Source organism: Clytia hemisphaerica, unplaced genomic scaffold (assembly GCF_902728285.1).
Source record: "Clytia hemisphaerica strain Z4C2 unplaced genomic scaffold, Clytia hemisphaerica genome assembly, whole genome shotgun sequence".
NCBI lineage: Eukaryota > Metazoa > Cnidaria > Hydrozoa > Leptothecata > Clytiidae > Clytia > Clytia hemisphaerica.
This window is the reverse complement of record NW_027104594.1, coordinates 3,134,051-3,157,720: the sequence shown is the minus strand read 5'-3', so window position 1 is coordinate 3,157,720 and position 23,670 is coordinate 3,134,051. Positions and strand designations below refer to the sequence as shown.

Below are 23,670 nucleotides of genomic sequence, written 5' to 3'. Positions count from 1 at the left end.
TGTGAATAGAGCAGTAAAAAATACAACTTTTCTATTTTTCCTTTTTTTTGCAAAAGTTCTAGGAATGAAAATAAAGGGATAATGATGATTGAATAGACCTTTTCGCCTTTGCGTCCGCCATATTGAATTGTATGCAAAAAAAATGGTGGCGAATTTGCCGTGGTGAAATTCCCTTAGAAAGTATGCAAAACATATGCAAAAAGAAAGTATAAATTAAAAACTTACATGCATAATTGGCATTATGTTAAAGTGTAATCTTGTAGAAGAAAGATTAAATTTGCTTCTCTTGAAAACTAAAAACAATTATATTCACTCATCTCTTAGAACAAGCACTTCAAAAGACCATAACATTAGACAGAAACTCAAACTGAAAAATCACCCGCGAAGGTAAAAAACAATCCTTATTCGGCTGACGGCAAATTATTCTCCTGGGAATAGAGCCGCCAAATGATCAAATCAAAACATTGAGAAAGTGTGACGTCATAATTACTGCTTTCAGTTTGCGTTTTTTGAAAGTTTGATGTGTGTACTCCGTCTTCGTGGAATTTCTTAATGGCATGAAAACAGAATATGCAATGTCTTTAAGAACAAATTCCTAATAGGGCTTTTGTTGTTCTGTAAATATTTCCTTTTGGATTAAGAAATTCCATCTTTTATTGTTCTAATGATTATAATATTTATTTATAAGATGCTTTGTTGTCTTTTTAATCTTTGTGTAAACTTGCATATGTTTTGCATACTTTCTAAGGGAATTTCACCACGGCAATTCGGCCACCTAAATTTTTGCATACAATTCAATATGGCGGACGCAAAGGCGAAAAGGTCTATACTATCCATTGATAATCCGCGGCACTATCGTAAAGCTAGAATCGCTTCGCGTACAAAGAAAAAGAAACACCATAACTCCAAATTTGAGTCAAAGTTCTGATCTTAACAATGTATTTACACAAGCTCTTGACGATTGTGTTGTATTCAACAATCTGGCTGAAACCTAACAACATCAAAGACGGATATGTATTCAACACTGACATTACATTCATTCCTGATGGGGATATATTTACCAAAGAAGTGTTCTTCACTATTTCGTACAACATGATCCATACAAAAATTCAGCCCAGAAAACAATCTACATATCATCTGATCAACTTGTTACTGATCTTTAGTGGTCAAATTGAAACCAACCCAGGACCAGCTCGTCCAATTAAATTTCCATGTGGCGAGTGTTACAAAGCTGTGAAATGGGGTCAAAGAGCAATAGCATGTGACTCATGTGACCAATGGTTCCACAAAGATTGTATTGAAATTAACAGTCTTATCTACCAAGCTTATGAATCAACTCCTGATCTCACCTGGGAATGTTGCAACTGTGGTATCAAAAATATCAGCCCATCATTAATTCGACAATACCCTCAACTCCTCAACTGATTCAAACATCTCTAATGCCAGCAATAACACACCAAAGCTATTAGCCAAACAACTCCGTATCTTATGCATAAACTTTTGTAGTATCTGGGACAAGAAAGAACTCCTTGAAGATGCGCTATTCGATGATAACATTGATGTTATCATTGGATCTGAAACCCACTTAGATCCCTGTATCAAGGATAATGAATTTTTACCTGAAACATACAAGTGCTTTCGCCGTGACAGAATAAAAGATAACTCCAAAGGTGGTGCGATCATAATTGTTAAAAGAGAACTCATTGCAGAACAGGTCAAAAAATCAGAGACATGCGAACTTGTCTCAATCAAAATCCAGACACATAAACACCCAGTAATCATCACTTCGTGCTACAGACCTACTGATTCCAATCTTCTTGTAGCTACCAACATATGTAATGAAATCAAAGATCTGAATAACACATTCAAAAACTCTCCACATTGGTTTGGTGGTGATACAAATCTTCCAGATATAGACTGGAACAATAACACTATTGTTAGCAATAATTACAAAAAGAACATCAGCGAAGGCTTCCTCGAGACTTTTGACGATTGTGGCTTAGAGCAGCTAGTCAAGTTTCCTACACGTCAGGAAAACACTCTTGACATCATCGCAACAAATCGACCAACTTTTGTCAGCAGAATAGCCCCTCACCCAGGTTTCAGTGACCACGAAACAGCTGTTCTTCTTGACATGGTATGTCATCCTATTCGATCCAAACCTAGCAAACACAAAATCTTCATGTGGAACAGAGCAAACATTGGGCCCATCAAAGATCAAATCTCTGCTGAAATTGCTGAGTTTACCACTACTTACAACTCTGAATCCCCTGTTAATGACATGTGGAAAGCCCTCAAAGCTCTTATCGAAAATGCCATGCTATCCGTCCCTTCAAAATACACATCAAGTCGTTATTCTCAACCTTGGATAACACAGAAATGTAAAAGGTTATCTCGGCGAAAGAAGAGGGCCTACAAGCGAGCCAAAAAATCATCAAAACCTGCAGACTGGGATCGCTTCAAAAAGCTAACAAACGAATGCAGGAAAGCTTGCAAATCAGCATTCAATAACTTTGTCAAAAACTGTGTAAGCCCAGATGGGGTGAATAATCCTAAGAAACTGTTTCGATTCATAAAATCCCGTAAATGTGAAAATGATGGAGTAGCACCCCTGCGAGACAATGGCAGCTTACACATTGATAACACCAAGAAAGCGAACATCCTCAACAAACAGTTTTCAAATGTCTTCTCCATTCCTGACGATCGAATCCCACCCCTGCAGGGTCAAGCGAATACACCCATGCCAGAAATTAATATCACAGAACCTGGTGTTCGGAAACTCCTTAACGATATCAACCCTAACAAAGCTGCTGGTCCAGATGGTGTCTCATCAAGATTTCTCAATGAGTTTGCTGACCAAATATCTCCTGGTCTTACCTTAGTGATGCAAGCTTCACTCAAACAGTCTTCTATCCCAGATGACTGGAGGCATGCCCTGGTTGCCCCTGTGTTCAAACCTGGTAAAACCGACAAATCCAAAGCCTGTAACTACAGGCCTATCAGTCTTACCTCCATATCCTGTAAAATTTTGGAGCATATTTTACACAGCAACATTATGGCCCACCTTGACAACACCAACATTCTGACAGATAGCCAGCATGGTTTCAGGAAACATCGGTCATGTGAATCACAACTTGTAACAACCATCCAAGACCTTGCTAAGTCCCTGAACGAAGCTAAGCAAATCGACTCAATTCTACTTGACTTTTCAAAGGCTTTTGATAAAGTTGACCACAAAAAACTTTGTCTAAAACTTCATCATTATGGCGTAAGGGGTAAAACTCTTGAATGGATCACCAACTACCTCTCCGATCGCACTCAAACTGTTGTCGTTAACGGCGAGTCATCTGAAAAAGGTAATGTTATCTCTGGAGTTCCTCAAGGCACAGTCCTCGGCCCTCTTCTGTTTTTAGTTTACATAAACGATCTTCCTGAATTGGTTAAATGTAAAATAAGATTGTTTGCTGATGATGCACTCATTTACAGAGTCATTGACTCAGTTAATGATGCCATAAGCCTTCAGGAAGACTTAAACCAACTCATGAATTGGGAACATGAATGGTCAATGGAGTTCAACCCGGACAAATGTAAGGTTTTACGAATCACCAACAAGCGTAATACTATCATTCAACCATATTCAATGCACAACCAAGTACTTGAAGTTGTTGACTCAGCGAAATATCTAGGTGTGTATATCCACAAAAAGCTCTCCTGGAATGTCCATAACGACTATACTGTTAAGAAAGCCAACCAAACTCGATGTTTCATACAAAGGAATCTCAGATCATGTCACCCAAATACAAAGCTTCAATGCTGCAAAACTTATGTCCGACCCATCCTGGAATATGGATCAGTCGTATGGGACCCTCACTCAGCCTCCAACATCTATAAGCTGGAAATGGTTCAGAGGAAAGCTGCACGCTTCATCTCGAATGACTGGCGGCAAATGAGTAGTCCCTCATTGATGCTTCGTAATCTTGAACTTAAAACCCTTCAAACCAGGAGAACAGCAAATAAAGTTAAATTCATGCATAAAATTCTTCATGGCAAAGTTGAATCTTTATCCGCTCTTGCACCTCGTGCACGTAACACTCATCTTAAACTTATTCCAATCAATGCAAGGATTCAAACATATGAATTCAGTTACTTCCCGTCAACCATCCGCCTGTGGAATGAATTACCCGTGAATCTCATATCTGAGTTAAATTATGATTCTTTTTGTAAAGGTGTCAATGAGCACTATACTTAACTTGTATGTATCATTTTAATTGTTTACATTTTGCCTTCACTTGCTCATAACTCCTCCTGATTTCAAGCTTTTTATTTTAGCTCTATTCCTGCTGTGCCTTAGTATCTAGTCTCAATCTAGTCATCATCCTCTAATCTCAAACTCTCACTAATTCTATTCTTTTTCTATTCAGCTCAGCAGCTAGGTCGTGCATTCAAGGCAAAAGTTATTTATTTACTATTAATGTTTCTCCTTTCTTTTTAGCTTATATTAAACATAATACTGAATCACAATATTTAATTTTAAGTAATCATATTTATATATTATATAAAAATTTAAATGTATATTTTATATCTTATTAACTTCATCAAATCACTAGTCTTTCAGGTCTACATTATCACATCTTAGCCTCTCGCTTACTACATACTATTCTAAATCCTTGTGGTGGTGTCTTTCAGCTTCAGTCATATCTCGCTACTTCGCTATCTCACTACTTCTTCTTGCAGCCACTTTTAGCTTTAGTTGTTTTCATTTTATTAGGTATTTTTAATAACTTTTTATTTTCAATATCATGATAATGTACGTTAGCGTATTATGTGATCACTTAATAGAACTAGAACTAGAACTACCCTTCGCTTGAGAAAAGGATTGACAGATTGAAGTTTTCAATCCCCGCGGTGCGCGACACGCGGGAGCTCGGGCGCTCTGCTCAATTCTCGGACCGCGTTAAAAATGGTAGACTGAGCTGTGATAGATCATTTCGATGGAAGTTGTTGGAATGTTTACAAGGCTCTTGACAGAAAATCGTTTGTTTTATTGTCAATGATGACAGTGCAGTTATTAATTTTGTTAGATCTGACAAATTGATGTTTGTAAGTGCACTTTATAGTTTTGATTCCCATTGAAGATACATATTCTGGTTTTCATGTTATTAGATGCTGTTTTAGACCTTTAGGTCTACACTGCCCTAGACTTTTGAAATTCAACAGAGCTTTCGAAAGGAATTGCGTGTCAGAATAATAAAGGGTGCAATTGCACGCTTACCGCTTACTGCCCGTTTCAGAACAATTTCGATAAGCGTTAAAAATTCTGCCATTTTGTAACTGTGCAATTGCGCGCTTACAGCCTCGGAACATAAGCGTGCAATTGAGAGGATTTCCCAGACTGATTTACACAACTGTTGCCTAGACGTGACGGAGTGAGACGACCCAACGCAATTTTGGCCCAAATCAAATTTGTGACGAATTGCAAAATCATGCTCTGGCATCTGGGGCATTTATAGCTCAATGGATAGAATGCTGGCTTCCGAATTCTTTTTTTGGTGATGGCGGTTCGGTAATCCCACTTTACTGTAATGCAATAATTACATTGGTTAAAAACTTACTCAGAAATGATTGGCAGGCAGTTAGTGGAAGTACTTCAATTCGTGAAGTCTTTACCAGTGCGTCACAAACAGCGACATTTCGATTGCACGGAAGCGCTTCAAAACACCAGCTTTTTTGGAGTTTGTCTCGTTTACCCAAACGCTTCAATCTCGCGTAGGCTTAGGGGTCAAGACTAGAACCCCCAATACGAGACATTTGCCTGACCGAAAAAAATCATCATCATAAATTTTTTTAATTGCCAGAATCGTTTACTCACTGGAAATACGCAACTTTCTGAAGTTTCGTTTTTTTTCGGTTGTGCTTCATTTTAAAAATAACGAAGATGAAAAGTTACCATCAATCCCGCGAGTAAAAGAAAGTATTCCGACTAGTCTACGAAAAGTACGCTCGCACGGCGAATAGAATACCTCGCAAATTGCATAAAACGAAATCCTTTCTTTTTTATGCTTAGGTGACGTCACCATCGATCCTGACCTGACAATGGAGAACCAAATTTGGCAATGCATAATTATTACGAGCAGCCGAGAAAGTTTGTGTGACGCAAAAATTGCGCGACAAACGAAGCCCTAGAAAAACGCCCACTGAAAATTGAAACTAGTATTTATTGAATATTTCACTAATGAAGTATATATCAAACTTTTTATTTTTTGTAATTATTATAAATTCATAATTTTTAATACTATTTTTTGAAAGTCAAAGGACAATAAAAGTGAATTTAAGCTGATTGGGTGGATATTGGGCGGACGGGCATTTTGCACGTTCCGAGATCGGAATTTAAACAAAAGTAAAAGACGGGGGCGTCTTAGTATGTAATATTAATTCATTATTTTTTATTTTTATTTTCGCAAATGAAAAATGAATTTTTGATTTTTGAATTAAGGAAATATAATATAATATATTATATTTGATTGTCAATGCCAAAAGATATTTCTTTACTTTACGAATAATCTGCTGTGTTGCTTCGCCACTTCCCCCCGGATTGTTTTAGTAGGCACTTCGGTCACGTAAATAAAAACACATGTATATGTTGAGGCCGACTGTGGACTGACCGAAGTTGCAATTACATAAATTATTGTGGAAGTGAGCGCTTTAGACGAATGTTTGGGAAATCAAAAAGACAATTTTTGTGAGAATGTTGAGTTTTGTTTATATGGCTCTTTGTGACGCACTGTTTACGTCACATAGAACAAAAGAAAATAGCAATTGAACAAAGGAATTACCAGTTGGGTGTTTAAGTCTTAAATTAAGATAAAAATGGCAATTATGAGTTAGTTCATGTAATGTTTCCAGCTCACCCAAATAGAGACTAATAAGCGAATTGCCTTTTTTCAACCACATGCAGTTAATCCCGTGACAATCAAAGGGAATGAGTCTCTAGGGGTGGTACAGTCACTTTTGGTCGGGGTTGTGGACGGCGAAATATGAAATTTGTCGTTCTTTAAAAATTTGTCGTTCTTTTTGTCGCTTTTTAATACTTATTTGTCGTTCTTTTTAGATGATCTGGAAACGTTAGATGAACAGTCTCCAATTATTGCTCTTTTCGGCAATTATTGCCGAAAACGGCAATTTTTTCAACGAGGAAATGCTGAATCAGCAGAAAAGAAGAAAAAAGTAAACAAAACGAAAATTGCCGTATTCGGCAATTATTGCTGTTTTTGGAAAGTAAAGTTGATTTTATTATTACAGATAGCAAAATCAAGTCATATGTAAACAAACTTACAAGGAGGTTTTGTTTTTTCTTTCTGGCTATGTTTCAGAGCATCGATGCAGGATCTTTTTATATATTATTTTAGAACTTTTCATATTATTGTGCAAAGAAAAATTGAAAAAATCACTTTTAAAAATCTGAAAAACCTTTTCCTCGATGCAATTTTACAATTTCAAACACCTTTGACATCTTTGCCCTTATAAGGACAACATATTTTGCTGACTCAGCATTTCATCGTTGAAAAAAATTGCCGTTTTCGGCAATAATTTCCAAAAAGAGCAATTTATCTTAAACACCCATTGATCACCCATAGCCACCATTTTGCAACCATGGGGAATCGCAATTTTACAGAAATGGGAATCCTTACTTACTTTTTTATACTTTTTGAAGGCTTCTTTGTTCGTCCCAACAATCATCCAATTTGAGAAATCTGATGATGGACCATGACTTTGATGCTATTTGAATCAGCTCTCCTAAGAGGAAAGTAATTTGGCAGCAGTGGCTCGTCCGGTAGTGAATTGAGAAAATGGTCCAATTGATGTTTAAAATTAGTTTTTGAGCAGTTTTTGAGGTTACGGATGGATTGTGGGAGGCCATTGAATAGTCCGGGACCTTCTTCTGACAGGGAGTCTCTCCATATGTTTTTTTGCCTTATGTTCACCTCTTTTAGATAACATTTTCTACCCAGTCTCTGGTTATCGTAATTGAAGATGCCACCTTTGTTTTCAGCATAGTTAAAATTTGGTACAAGCTGTTCTAGGATGCTCCAGGTGTAGATAATCCTGTATCTTTCTCTGCGCCGCTCCAGGCTGTATAGTTTAAGTTCTTTGAGCTTCTCCCAATAGTTGAGATGTTGAAGTATAGGGATTCCATTCAGGTAAGATTTTTGAAGTGATTCCAGTTGTTGGATCAGATATCTTTTTGAAGGTGACCACAGCTGGGAGCAATAGTCAATGTGTGGTAGTACCAGTGACTTCCAAAGAGTTAGCAATACTTGACATTCTCTTGTTTATCCAAGCAATGATACTTTTGACTTTCTCGATCTGGTTTGTGATGTGTTTGCTGCATGTCATGTTCACATCCAGAGTGACTCCTAAATCCTTCACGTCCATCTTGGTTTCGATAGGAGAGCCAGTGTCTGAGAGGTAACTTGAGTGTTCGTTTAGTTCAGGTCGATAGTTTTCAGGTAGGCCTTGGTTGCCTTTTTTTAAGATGGGTGTGATGAAACTGGTTTTCAAAAGTTGAGGTGTGTAGCCTTTGTCAAGTATACTCTTAGGTGCCAAATAAACGGGGGGGGGGGGGGTTCGAATAAACGGGGTGGTTAGAAAAATTTTTCAAATCAAATAAACGGGGGGACCTACCGGGGGGGGGGGTTGGAAAATGGACTTTTCAAAACCCTAAAAAGGGTCAAAACAAGAAACTTTCCTTTTGGTAGCTGGGAATTTTTTCAAAAATTAATAACGTCCGGGGGGGGGGGGGGTTGGAAAAAAAATCTAAAAATTAAACAAGGGGGGGGGTTATTTGGCACCTAAGAGTATTTCTCCAGATTAGAGAGAGAGGGGCTGCAATCTGTGACTTAACTTGTTTTAAGAAAATGCAGGGAAGCCGTCTGGTACTGCTGCTGCATTGGAGGATAAAGTGCCGATCTCCTCTATAATATCTTGCTCTGAGAAGTCGATATCACTTAGATTTGGTTGATTTTCGGTGATTTCTGGCAAGTTGTATTTGGGTAGTGGTTCCATAAAAACAGAGGTATATTGATTTTGTAGAATGTTTGCCATTTTTTGACTGTCATTTGTCAGTTGATTGATTTTTGGATCCTTCAATGGTCCAACCTTTGGTTTGTGTTTTGAAAAGCGTTTCGCGTACGAATAAAAATATTTTGGATTGGATTTTATTTTCGAAGTAGCATTTGTTTCTTGGTTCTTTCTTTCATTGGAGTATGATTCTTGAAGTTTAAGTTCAATATCGATAAGTTTTTGGTGAATCTTTTGAGTTGGTTTCCTTTTCTTAAGCTTTAGGCGTTTTCGCATCAGCACTCTTCTATCTCTGGGTATAATGGTTTTTGTTGATTTCTTTGACATTCTTGAAGGGACTTGATTTTCAGTGATAACGTTTATGCATTTATCAAGAAAAGTATTATATTGTTCGTCTTGGTCTGAAATGGGGTTTAAATAGCATGCCAGTCAATATTTTGTAAATCTTTTTTAATATTTTCCCAATTAATTTTGTGACTGTGAAAATTAAAATCGTCAAATTTGTTGTGTGAGGTTTTCTTGGTAAAATTTTTACAAGTTTTGTCGAAAGTCATATGGGTTGCAACTTGGACCATATGGTGATCTGAATGAATGGTAGGAGTGAGGCGAACCCTAAAAATATTTTTGTTTCCGGTCCACCGGGTGACGAAAACAACACTCACCCGGCCGGCCGCAAAAAAATTTTTTTTGCTAAATTTCGATCCCAAAACTCAATTTTTTAAAGCACTCGTAGAAATTAAAATAATGGTCTTCTTTACCTTAAATAAATCTGTAGTAAAACTTGACACCGCTACAGGCTTCGGCATAAGAAAAATTCACGTCTGATCATCACACGCCTAGATTTTGATTTATAGTGGTCTAGGCGTGCGATTATTCAAATACTTAATTTTCATCGTTTATACTTTTCAATTGTGTTACAATATCTCTAAGAACTGGACACTCTCTTTCATTTTGAATATTTATCTTCAATTGCTAAAGGCTCCAAACTGTGATTAACGAAGTGAACTTTTTTGAGAAAAAAGGAGAGTGAGAGAAACATTTCCCCAATTTTTTAAATCCTCACTTTATGAATGTTTCTTTTTATTTTACTCGCAAGTCAGCATGATTCCTTTTATAAAAACAAAGCTGTTTACTTACTGAAAAGTCCCCACTTTGTGAATGTTTCTATTTATTTTACTCACAAATCAGCATGGTTCTTTTATAAAAACCAAGTTGTATATAAAAAAAAACATTCTTAAAAGTTGAGTTGCAAGCAAGAATTAACAAAAACAATGCAGGGTTTAGTTTGCGATGAATAAAATTTCATTTCTATAACAATGATCAGGATAAAACCTTCATTCCAAGTGATTTCTAGGCGTGCATTTTACAGTAGAATATAAAACATCACTTGCGATAAATCACACGCCTCAAAAACTGATTCACGAAAGTTTTCCAAACAAACAAACTAACCCTAACCCTAACAATGATGTACGAAAAAAAAATGCGGCCGGGTGACGACGAAATAAATTTTCACCCGGCCGGTGGACCGGAAACAAAAAATTTTTTCGGGTTCGCCTGACTTGGTAGTCGAAACAGGTCGAAAACCATATCTGGATTGTTTGTTAGTAAAACGTCTAAAATATTTCCGTCTTTATGTGTTGGTTTATGTATTGTCCGATTTAAGTTTAGGTGCATCATAAAATCTGTTAAAATATATAAAAGCTGATTGTCACAGCTTGTTGTTTGTGTGTATGTATCGTTGATCAATGTGTGTGGAATATTGAAGTCTCCATAAATATAAATGTCTGGGCTGCAGTCGCTAATGGTATCAATCTTTGAAGTTATTGAAGCAAGCATTTGAATGAACTCAGGACCATCTGATTTGTGAATTTTGTGGTGGGTTGTCTGTAAAGTATTCCAAGAATAACATTAAGTTTCTTGGAGTATAGAAGGAGAGCTTCGTTTACCCCATTGGAGAATTCCAATAGTGGTTCGAAAACTGGAGCAATATCATCCTGTAAATAGAAAGCCACTCCACCGCTGTATCTGCCATATCTAGATTTCTTTCTATTTCTGTCTTCTCGAAATAGCTTATATCCGTCAATTTCTAGCTCCGCTTCGTTATGACCTTTGGATAGCCATGTGTCTGTCAGTCCTAGAAAAATGTGATACTCTGACTTCAAAATTTCCCTCAAATATGGTACTGAGGACGGTTTGGTCTGAGGGCAAAGACCTTGGATGTTTAAAAACATGAAGTTTCTCAATGTTGCATCATCTTGAAGTTTGGATTGGATAGTTGGTTTGATTGGTTGAAGTTCAGATTCCCCAAGTGAAGTGGTGGTGGAATTGTGGCTTGGGTTTGGTATCGTTGTTGATTTACCAGCTTGGACACTTCTTGAGTAGGGTGAGTTTGTGGTGGTGGTTTGAGACTTCCGTTGATGAATGAGATCATTTGCAGGCGAAAGTTGTCCAGTATTTTGACAAAATCCAATGAATCGTTAGTTTCTCTGTGGTTCTTTGTTGGAAGATCTGATTTCTTTGACATGGATCTGGTCCCTTTGACGTGTGCAAAAGTGCAGTGGATATTGAAGCATGTACCACTTTTAATTGAGGAAGAGCACATTCTGGGGTGAAATTGTGCACAGTTAGTTCCAGCATTACATCCTCTCGGACCCTTGTTTCCATATTTCATGAGTTTTGGACAGGCTTTAGGATGGGTGTACTGGCAGTTTTTACCACGAATACCATGCTTACATTTTCCTTTCATATAGAATCGACAGGTTGGAGGTGTATTGTTGTTGGTCTTGTTGAGATCTTTTGATTCTTCAGAGGGTTGGGGGGGTTGCATATCAAATATAGCATCTTATGAAAATTTCATTCTTCCCCATAAATGCGAAAATGAAAAACAAAGGAGCTTTTGTTTTCTGATCGTCTTTTTAATCTGCCATGAAGTGTTATAAAATTCCAACAAATTTGTTGTCAAAGAGATTTAACAGTAAGTGAAAATACAGGCCAGATTGTCAACAGTCTCATGTGTCGACCAATCGTCCCAAGTTAGAGCAGATGACCAAATTTTGTAAACTACGTCACAACCACAAAGCGCTGACTTTAGTTTTATGACTTGTTGTCACTCATTTGGTTTTGGTAATAAAAGGAAAGTCGTTATTGTGAACTTTGAACATGCTTAAAATTGAGGTACTTCCACTAATGACTGGCAGGCATGTAAACCCAGTCAGAAATGAGAAACTAAGTCTCAGAAAGTCAAAAGCTGGAGGAGTGGGGGGTAGCACTTAGGCAAAATGGGTGCCCCGGGTATGTGGTATATGTGCAAACCATAAGGATCCCTTTTTCACACTCTTGAAAGTCTCTCACGGGTACAAAATGTTAAAAAGCAAATTGAATCTCTGTTGAGTGTTGTCTGTATAAGTAAGTAAGTCTGCAACCGCAGTCGGAGGCAACCCAAAGGCTCCTCTTTTGATAGCTATCTACCCAAAGGTAGGGGAGGGTGCCACTCTTTTCCCCTGCTTACTTACCCTTGATCCTTCTCTTAATTGCTGAGCATCAAGCAGAGAGGCATCAAGTACCAGAACATAACTTTTTCTAACAAAGGATTTGAAGAGGTCCAGCTACACCGATCTTGTAAAAATTTAATCAGGTGGAAAATTCTCGAAAAATTAATTAGGGGGCACTTATTAGGTACCTAAGAGTATCCACTGATAAAAGTGTTTTTCTTTTTTGCAGAAATTCATTAATCATAAAAATATAAACATACATGATACCATGATGGAGCTGTTAACAGAGTAGCAAGTACCAGTAACAAAATCTATGGCAAAAGAGGTGACAGTTGTCGAAATCATCAGCCATGTATTTCAATCGAAGACTGATGAGAAGACAAAGGAAGCTGGTTTTATGCTCAGCTTTGCTGCTCATATTCATTATGGTTTATATAATCATCTTTGTGGAGGACCATAACATCAAAGAAGACCATTTCCATCCGTTTTCTGAAAGATGTATTTCCAACACTGCACAGAATATGATCACTGAGCTGGTGAGCGTTTTCCGCAATTTCATTTTGTCTACAGGTGTTCTTCTATGAGAACATTAGATGTTATGAGAACATTAAGATGTTCTTAACTTTTGAGCTTTTTTTAAGCATTAAACTGCATGAAAATGTTCATTATTTTCTCCGTTTTGTGAGTATTTTTATCCACTTTCCTATGTAAGGAGTCGGATGTTGTAGAGCCCACAAATTAACGTTCTAGCCATCGAATCCTTATATTCTTGTAAAGTTTGTTCTCATAAAAAAACATGTTTATCGCTACCCTCATGTGCTTAATAAACGTTCCTCGGATCTCTTGAGTATTTTGATTTAAATAGCCTGATTTTAGTTTATATTTAGTTTTTTTTTGTATCCCAAGGAACAATTCTTAACCCCTCGTTTGTTTACTTACTGCTCAACATTCTAATTTTTTATTAATTTAGAAAAAACTATTCTTATATGGGGAGTATTTTTGGTATGACCCAAGGTTGAGAGAATGCATTCGCAAAAATAAATTTTGATTATTTGACAATCTGTCTATATCAGACTAAACTAAGTATCTTTATAATCAGATTGGTTGAGACCTTTGCTCTGTAGATCTTTTCCATGGTCCTGAGAAAAATCTCCTTTTGTTATCTTATTATTTTCCAAAGTTGAAAAGGACAATGGGTTCTTACACGGTTGTAACGTAGAAATTCTAATGTTGTCTGCCTTAAGCCAAAAAACTTTTAAATTAAATATCTTAAACTTGGGAAAAAATTTGCAGGTTTTTTTTCTTCAGGACCATAGAAGGAATTCTCTGGACCAAAAATCTGAAACCATTTTGATTTTCCCCCTTAAAAATTGAAATTTTCTTTTCTTTCTCTCATATATACAGTGTCTAAACTATACGATGGGAATTGCTTATGGATCCCTTTGTCCTTCAATATGCATTGAGAGATCGGTGAAGATTAACTCTTGTATTCACCATGGGACTACGTATGTGCTTGTCGGTGAACACAATGGTGAAAATATAGTATTAAAGAAAAAGAAGCCACATCGCCTTGAAATGAGTGTACAAATTTTCGAAGGTAGGTTTCAGAGTGTGTTACAATTGTCTGTATGACCTGTGACTAGTGACCTGTGTCCTTGACCTGTGCCCTGTGTCTATGACCTGTGACCTGTGTTTATGACCTGTGTCTATGACCTGTGACCTGTGTTTATGACCTGTGTCTATGACCTGTGACCTGTGTTTATGACCTGTGTCTTTGACATGTGACCTGTGTTTCGAACTATACGGTAGGTTAGATATAATACCCTAACGTATTCTAAAACTCGTTTTTAATTTGTCAATAGAGCCACAGAATCTTCTTAAGTGAATCTTCTTTAAGCTTTTAGAAAAGTACCTAAGTGATCTAAAAATCACGAGCTTACTTTCTTTTCCGGCTGCTCCTTCCCAAGTTCGATTCATTAAAAAAAACTGAAGAAGGACCATTCTAAATACTCTAGAGATTACTTGTTATCAATAGGGTCAGTGAGAATGCATAATATACAAGAATCCTTTTAAAACCCTAGAAAGAATCTTCAATTTTAAACCATCCCGTCCTGAATTTCTTCACATGAAATGATTTAAGAGTTTTTATAATCGTTATCTATTTCAGAATCGATTAAGCGAACAAGCACGATGGAGGAAGTACACCAAGCTTACATTGATCGTTTTTCGGACGATGTACGATCCATTTTCGGACAAGACAGTCAAAAACTTTTTCTTAAGAACTTCAAGAAAATCTCTCGACTTTTATTTGGTTTACAAGTGGAACGGTTAACTCTGGATCAGCTCAGAAATTCATGGTACCTAATAGGTCAGGATGAATTAGTCGTGATGGCAATACACCAAGATATGGATAGTTTCCCAAAGCTACTGGGCACATGCGGTCCTGTATACGGCATGGAAAGAATACAACCTTATTCAGACTTTTTCCCGCAGCTGACTCCATCGATGCCTTGGAAAAAACGTGTCAGAATTGCCAAGAATTTCCTACACCTCATCATGGAGTTTGAACGTTCAGGAGTAGGTCGGTTACACCATTGTGATGTGCAAGAAGCGAATTTTGGATTAACCAGAGATTTGAATGTCAAGGCTATTGATGTGGATTTGATATACTCGCCAGATCGGATTGAGGAGATTCTAGTTCAACCAGACTGCAATAGTGATTCAGATTGTGATTTCTTCAAATGTAATGGACAGTGCGACGTTGAAAAAGGGAAATGTACTGCCAAACAACTGACCAATAATTTGATGGTAAGTTCACACTTCTTCTTTTTTTATTTCAGTTGTACGTACACTCTATCATCGTGGGCCCCGTCAACTTTTTTGCAGACCATGCCATATTGAAACTTATGTACATTAGAACAACTTTTAACAGACCAAATGAAACCATAAAAACTATTATTTTCCCCAATTAGATAACCTTTTAAGATGTTTTGAGGGTGTAAAAAGTGAAAAATCTTTTTCCTCGCCAAAACATGGTGGGCGACATTTTTTTCAAAAATATTGGCCACTCTACCACTCAAAATGGCTCGCCGGGGCCCATGATCATTGCTATTTCAAGGGCCTGAACTGCGAGCTGCCAAGTTTCTTTCTTGAAATTAAATATGATTCCGAAAAGAACAATTTGTTGTAGAAGATATCAGAATTTTTACCTGAAGCCCTCCGAATGCATTCAGAATGGGTCCTACCCATGAAGGAGTAGGAATCACGGTGCTGATAGACACTGCGACTTGACAGACGCGAGCTGCCAAGCCATGGCGTGTACCATTTGAACGACACTAGGAGAGCGATGCTCACGCGAGACCGAACCTTATGAGTGCTACGGCACGTCATAATGTCTGTCTATCCTACCCACACTCTTGTATCAGAGTAATGGTACCCTATTCCCCTCACATGGCATAAGTTGCCAAGTGAATCGTAGAGACACGGTGGGTATCGAACTCGGGTCTCCCGACGGGAATCAACGATGATAACCACTATACCACTAAACCTTATCAGAGTGATTAGAAATACAAAAATTGTGAATTCAAACATCTAACTTCAGTCTTTATTCGTAGTCTGCAATTCTATTAAGATCATTGTTCTATTATATACAAGTTCCTTAGTTGAGTGAAATGTTCAGTATACAAACTTGTCAGAAATAGTCTCGATTTCCAGAACATCATTCTTCTATATACTTTTTTTAAAAGATTTGTTTGCACAAATATCGTAAATGCGTGAATTTCGAAGAAAAAAAATGCACGTATGTATCTCAGCGCGAGGTGCTCATTCATGCGCCTTCCGTCCGGGGATTTATTTAAAGTGAAAAACATATTTTATCTGCCTTGGTAGAACTTTTCAATGAAGAAGTTCATATAAATGGTTTTTCTAAAATCTTTAGATTTGTCAGGTTGTTCATTTTGACCCATAACCTTCATTTTCCATTTTATTCATCGCCTACGATCCCACGTTTTACAATTTCATTCTTCCATTTTATAATGTACTTTTTAAAGGTTTCTATTGCGAACCAGAGATATTTATAGGCCAATTCTAATCCAACTCTATGGACATTGTAATGCTTTTTTAATAAAGACTCTAAAGCATGCATTCTCTAAGAAAATCTATACAACATGGCACTGAAAATTCTCTCTTTCATCATGTTGGTATTTTTGCAGTGAACTAACTTGTGATCTAAATTTTTACTTAATCCCACGTTTTCCAGATTTTTGGACCTACCTCGGAGGTGCTTTAGTTTAAATTAACCGATGTTCATCCGTTGGTTGGTTCGTCCGTTCGTTCGTTCGTCCGATTATTGGCTCTTTAGTTTTTGCTGATTTTTTGCACACTGATGCAGAATGGTGATGCCCAAAAAGTGACGGAGCCCGATTTTGGAAAAAAAAAAGAATTTCAATCGAAAATACCGGAAATATGCTTGATAAACTGGGTTTTTGGCATTTTCTCGAGATTTCATCATTAGTTTTATTAATTGCGTATTAGCAATGTCCAAAATGTGGCTGAGTCGGATTTTCGAGTAAAATTTTTTCCGGCCGGAAATACCGGAAATATGCCGGAAATCGCGGTTTTTGCAGATTTTCATTGGACTTTTTCCTAATATTTCTTTATTTTTTTCACACAAAAATCTAATAGATAGCAATGCCCACCATCAAGCATGATTCAATCGTCAATAAAACGGATTTTTTGCAACCCGGAACTTTCTATTTCTTTTTTCCCTACTCTCCTTCCTTCTCCCCCATCAACAATCAATGATGAAATTTGATTCGTTATGCATTTTCGCTAAATGCAATATTTTCTTTGTTTTATTTTTCTCCTTCTTGCTATCTAACTTTCATCGTTAGGTAGGTCCATTCAGCATCTAGCTTGTTTATATTGCTCTATTTTTAACTCGAATCCATTTTGATGTTATTCAATCGCCTTTATCCCATTGTCTCTAAATAATTATTTGAAGTTTTACTTTGGCACGAAGCGGCAGATGTTTTTGAGACAACACACCAAACCCACGTGTCTTCTAACCTTGGATAAATATACAATTTAATGGTTTTCATCATCAGTTTCATTTGTATAATTTGTTCTTTAAACATCAGTGGTATCTGTAGGCTGCTGGCATCCACTAACGGATTGGTGCTCCTTATACTACCTTCGGTTCTGTAGAGATCATATGATAGATAGATAGATAGATAGAATCGATATTTTACGTGGATAGCCCAGTAATCTAGGACTTTTAGACAGTCTTTCAATTGTTTTCACGGGGTCCACGGTCAGCTGGCTCGGCTATCTATGAACTGAACAGAACATTGGAAGGAGCGGGGATTTGAACCGCGAACCCCTTAGTTTAAGACGCTGACGCCTTTGACCACCATCGCTCCTTAGATATATGTTGGTTATCTATTACTTTTGTCTTTGTTTACATTTTTTGGTGGCAATTCGAACTTTTCAAGAAAAATGGAATGTATGAGGTTCTTATTCAATGATGGTACCAATCGAACTAGAAAGTTGATTCAGGTTCTTGAAATTGATAACAGTCACCGCGGAATGGACAAACCTTATCCCTCATTATTATGTGTATTCGCCTCGTGCATCACAGCCGTCAATTTTCTTCTTGTTATCGGGTTGAGGAATACAAACACCAAATTAACCCTATCGCAGAAATTATACACTTATCTTTCGATCACTGACTGTTTAGTGGGCGTTGTTTGTCTGCCTTACATTTTGACAATTGATTTTGTATCCACGTTTCATAATTGCACCACGAGGAGTCTGGGGCTAGCTTTAGGGACTTACGTAAGCAGTATTGGAATGGGATCGTTTTTACTTATTTCTGTCATTCGTTATATAGCCATATTGAAACCGTTCCTAAGAATCGACATCAAGTGGATTAAACTGTATATTATTTTCTGGAACATTTTTGTGCTTTTCTTAGCCTTTTTTACGTTTTTCACTTACTCTGACTTGCATTCATTTTTCCACTTATACTTTGTTTATTGGCTGGTCATGGCTCTCTGCATTATCCTGAATGTGGTTGTGATTCTACTGATAAACCGACATTCTTACCAGGCTTTGATCAACAATAATCAACATCCGACCAATGCTGCAATCTCGCGAAACGCTGCTAATGCAACCCTAGAAGTACGAAGGAAACGTAACCTAGTGGCTGTTCGAACTTTACGAATGATCTCGATAACGTATGCTGTTTGTTACTTACCAAACAGCCTCTATTATTTGTTGCTTGGCACCATGATATCGAATTACAAGGGAAACGAGATTTTGCTGTCACGAATTTACGACACGTTTGCCGTTTTTCATTTACCATTGTTTTTGTGCTCTGGTATCAATGCATTGATATATATTGTGAAAGATAAACGCATTGTGAACTACTATAAACGCAAATTGTGTTACATGCGTGACCAAATTGAAAATCATAACAGCGTTCTTGAAACTCAGTTTTGATGTGAATACGCTACACTCTTTTGCTTTTATATTAAAAATGAGACTCAAAAAATGTCAAAAAACGAGAATGAGTTATGAACAAACATTTACAGTATTACTATCACTCTGACGATGCTTTTGTTGTGAAGCGAAATATTAGTTTTTCAAATAGAAAATAAAGATTTTGTTGTTTGTGATCTGACTCCACATAGATCCGGATGGCAAAATCAATTTTCGAATTAAGTTTTATCTTGTTTTTACTGAAGCTGTCATATGGTCAAAGTTTTTAGTTATGAACAATTTAGAAGAATAAGATGCTTCAATTTTCCCTTAAAGAGTAAGAACAGGATAAGAACAATTTCAGGCTCAAAGTGGCAAAACAGTAATATATAAGGGGAGTCGAGCCAAAGTTACTGATTCAATTTTTGTTGTTGAATTTTTTAAGTCCTTGGATCCCTTGAGTTACAAATTCTTCTTCTTGACAAATCAGACTCGTTTGATTATGTTTGTTACTGCTGACGATAACATTTATAATCAAATCATATCAAATCAAATCAGTTAGTACTCTCGGGTACCTAATAGCCGGGGGGCCCCGCTAATTAATTTTTCGAAAATTTTCCACCCAGGATATTCTTATTCCAACCCATTTTGCCATTATTTAAAGAAAATATATATTTTTTAAATTAAAGCGACAAACTGTTAGTGAGAACAAACTAACTTTTTTAAATGATCAATTAGGTCCATAAGATCACAAAAACGAGTGTGAGAAAAATTTGACAATTTTGCTGGTCCCCATGTGACGTCATCACTTTTGCTGGGGCTTGAAAGTGAAAGTGGAAATTAGAAGCTCAAATATGGCTCAAATGAAAGATATTTATCCAAGGATTCCAAAAAGTATCACAACGTATACCTAAAAATCAATATTTGAGAAGTTATGGGACAAGCTGGAGTTTTTACAAGCTCACATTTGATTTGGTTGGTCGTTAAGATGTAATAAAAGAATCTTATTACTTTTTCTAAAGAACGCGTCATCTCTATCACTTTAAATGACCAATTAGTGAAGTATCTTGTAAAAACTCCAGCTCATCCCGAAGTTATAAAGGAAAATAGCTTAAAAAATGACGTCATCTATGACGTCATCGACAATCAAAAAATCTTCAAAATCGAAAAAATTTTGTTTCGTTTGAAAGAGGACCATCTAGTGAACAATAGTGTTTTGCCACAACAAAGCTTTGCTGCAAATCTTGCAATAAACAATATCGCTCTTGATGAAGCCAAAATCTTAGCTCTCATTCGCGCACTTACATCTAACAAAGCGCATGGTTGGGATGACATCTCCATACAGATATTAAGATATTTTTGGTACCTTCCTCCCGGCGGTATAATGTAGGGTTTTCAGCGGGAGGGTAGGAACCTTGAGTGTTGTATATTTGTTTAAAACCTATTATATTACAGTGGAGTCTTTTTAGCTCGAATCACTAAATCTCGAACAGGCCCGGTGAAAGCAGGAAGACTGATGAGACTTCAGCCTCCCCACTTTTGAGCGAATGAGATTTTTTTTCTCAAATTTCTAGCACATATTATCTCATTTTGAAACTTCAGCCTCCCCACTTTAACGCTTGTTCCGCTGGGCCTGTCGAAGGTCTCTTTAACTCGAACAAGTTTCAAGGTTACTTTAGTTAACAATGCCTTACAAATCTTGTGTTTCATAACGGGGAATTTTCTTATCTCGAACAGATTTGCTTTCCATGTGCGTTTTCGAGTTATTGACACTCTACAGACTCAAGTTAATTTTATTAGCGAGAATTTCTTTTGGCGAGGCAATTATTCAAATTTTTGCGAACTTCCTACAAATCAAATTCTCACAAAAATGTTTCTTCCTTCTTTCTTCTTTCTTCCAGATTAGCACAGTATAAAAAGTGAGGTCTGAATATCTGATTGATCTTTTTGACAAAAGAATGTCTTTAGACCATTAATAACAGTTCGGCAGATTGCATAGATCTGCAACGTTGTAGACTGGAGTCGTTTATGATGCGTGTAATACTAATAATACCAATACTAATAATAATAATACGGGATTTAGTTTGTATAAACGACTGGAAGAATCCGGTGTTCCAGCCTTGTAGATACCCCGGCTAGCCACGCAGAAACTTGCGTAGCGAGAAAGCAATTTATTATCAAGCAATAACAAACTCTCAAAACAAAATCAACTCAAATGAAAAACTTTCAATACACAAATCCACACACATTTTTTTTTTCAAGATTTTTTTTGAGCGGGAAAAAATTATAATTGCAATATTGACACTTTTCTTTTGTTTGGAGTTAGTGCACAAAGCTTTCTAGACGACTAAAATTGCTCCATTCATTACTTTTTGCTTTATTTCTACTATGTATAAATTAGTCGTCTAGCTTGCTAGACTAGCAGCAACGTTGCAATATTCCGCAACGTTGCGGTTTTTCACAGCGTTTCCCCAGGGTTGCGCTGCTATTTTATGCAATGCTTCCAATTGAAGCTTGTGATTTAAAAAAATATGAGCGCCTACCAATTTTCTTCTAAACACATACAAAATCAGGCAAAAACTTGCTTTCTTGAACAAAGTAGCGCTTTTTTGAACGGAGTGGCATTTCTTCCAAGAATGATTGTGAATAATCGCTAGGTAGGAAATTAAAATGCTAGGGTGAAAAGTTTCCTTTTGGGTTGTTCTTCAAAATGCACATTATTTTGGGACCCCGGTCCAGGCCCTGCGATGCCGATTTTGGTCCAAAGGCTAGAGCTGCGAAATTATGCAGCAGTAAAGCTGCGGAATTTCGCAACGTTGCGGAATATCACAACGCTAAAGATGCAGAATTTCGCAGCGTTGCGGATCTGTGCAATTTGCCGAACTGATAAGAATGGAAACGAATGCTCTAAATTTCTACACCCCCTTCTCACAGACCCATTGGGACCCCTTCCCACTAGAAAAATATCGTCTCCGGTGGAAAGTCTTACTCTAATTTTCGTCCTCACTGAAAATAATCAGATAAAACCATTCCTCGCTGCAAATTGTTGTGTTATTTTTCCATCCCCAGTGAATTTTCTTGCTCAAAAACAGTGGACTTCGAATCCCCAGTCATGAGCAAAATGAGAATACCAATCCCCATCGAGCTTTGGTCCGCTATTTTTATAAAAATCTTTAGTATGGCTTTTGCAAGGCCTGCTTCATATTTGTATAGATTGTATTTTCTTTCTCTCATTCACAGACGATATGCCGTGAGATCTTTTTACCGAGGTGGCCCAACAATGGATTGTTAACACATTTCCAACCTACTCATATCAAGAAACAGTTGACCACATTATTAGAAGATTGTAGCTCACGAACTTTCGGTACTTTATCTATGGACCATCACACCGTCAAAAGAGTTTTGTATGATCTTGAAAAACTCCTGGATTTGTCCCTGGAGACACTTAGGTAGTTGTAATAAATGGATTTTAGTTCATCCACCCTTCTTTTAAGGTATAAAGTAGAATTTTCTTCGAGGGATGTTGAATTTGGAGTTTGTGTCATCTTTTCAAATTTTTCCAATCCGTACACTTTCAAGGCATTCTTTTGACCCAAAAATCGTCTTCCACCCCTGTATCTAGGTGATAATTAGAGCTAATCTGATGTGATTAATTGCAATTGCAATTTGAACAAACAAATCTTGCCTGGACGACTTTGTGGCTTCTCGATTTTTGGTTAAAGAGAAGGCGTGTATTACTGTTAGCTATCTAATAGCTGGCGTTAGAAAAATTTCCAAAAGCTAATAAACAGGGATGTGGTCCTATGGCATGCTCCCCCGCCCAAAAAGTAAAGTAAATTCAAGCTAAAATTAGACTATTTGGGAGCAAAATAAGGCACGGTAATTAACAGACGCTAATAATAAGGCCCGGGCGAGGGATTTTTCTCATTGTCTCGCTTAGGAAATTCTACACTTTTCCTTTGGGGTTCTTCCACCCATTATGATAACTTACTCCGTTTAAGTTGTTCTTGCAATTATGCAACGAACTCCTCCAACCGCGATGCCAACGATTTTTCCCAAAGGCTTGCTGCTTAAAGCTATCTAATGCCGTTACTCAAATCACAGCTAATACAGGATTGGTTTCAATTTCCCCCCTTAAATATTGGAAAACTATGAAAGTTTTACACCCCCTTCTCACAGCCCCCACAAAAGGGGTATAAAATGAAAATTGCTTGAGTCCACATATCATTTCTCATATTTTACTTAGCCTAGGGTTTTCAAAGTTTTTTGAAACTTGTTCAATGAATTGAAATGTGTTACAATAGTATAACTAAATTTGGTATGTGAATGTTTTAGAAAAATTCTTTAATCACGGCATTTTTTATATGTAATATGAAGATTGGGTATTGTTAGATCTTGGTACTTCGGGTATAGGGAAGGGTGAAATTTTAAAAATGATTATGTATGTAATAACTTCGTGAATTGTATGTAATAACTTTAGGTAGATATTTTTTTAATATTTCGAATCAATTTATCGGTGTTTTCTATGAAAAACTGCACATAAAAATCACACAAAACTATTTTGTTTTCATGCATCAGCTGGACCCCTGTGATTTATAAATAATACATTTTCACTGGAGTT

The 23,670-nt window shown here is 37.0% G+C and overlaps 1 protein-coding gene across 1 annotated transcript; it reads left to right on the top strand.

Annotated features, from left to right (window-relative positions):
* Positions 1–12,796: 12,796 nt before the first annotated feature.
* Positions 12,797–22,958, top strand: LOC136824014 (divergent protein kinase domain 1C-like). Its single transcript, XM_067080173.1, has 4 exons — positions 12,797–13,105; positions 13,974–14,166; positions 14,737–15,377; positions 22,290–22,958. The coding sequence occupies exons 1-4, from the start codon at positions 12,920–12,922 to the stop codon at positions 22,500–22,502; spliced, it is 1,233 nt and encodes a 410-aa protein (XP_066936274.1). The 5' UTR covers positions 12,797–12,919; the 3' UTR covers positions 22,503–22,958.
* Positions 22,959–23,670: the final 712 nt, after the last annotated feature.

What these genes read in the sequence shown, in the direction of transcription:
- LOC136824014 (XM_067080173.1), top strand. Translation starts at nt 12,920, where the DNA reads ATGTATTTCAATCGAAGACTGATGAGAAGACAAAGGAAGCTGGTTTTA. An exon ending in AGAATATGATCACTGAGCTG is followed by an intron (nt 13,106 to 13,973) that starts GTGAGCGTTTTC and finishes TCATATATACAG; the next exon opens with TGTCTAAACTATACGATGGG. An exon ending in GAGTGTACAAATTTTCGAAG is followed by an intron (nt 14,167 to 14,736) that starts GTAGGTTTCAGA and finishes TATCTATTTCAG; the next exon opens with AATCGATTAAGCGAACAAGC.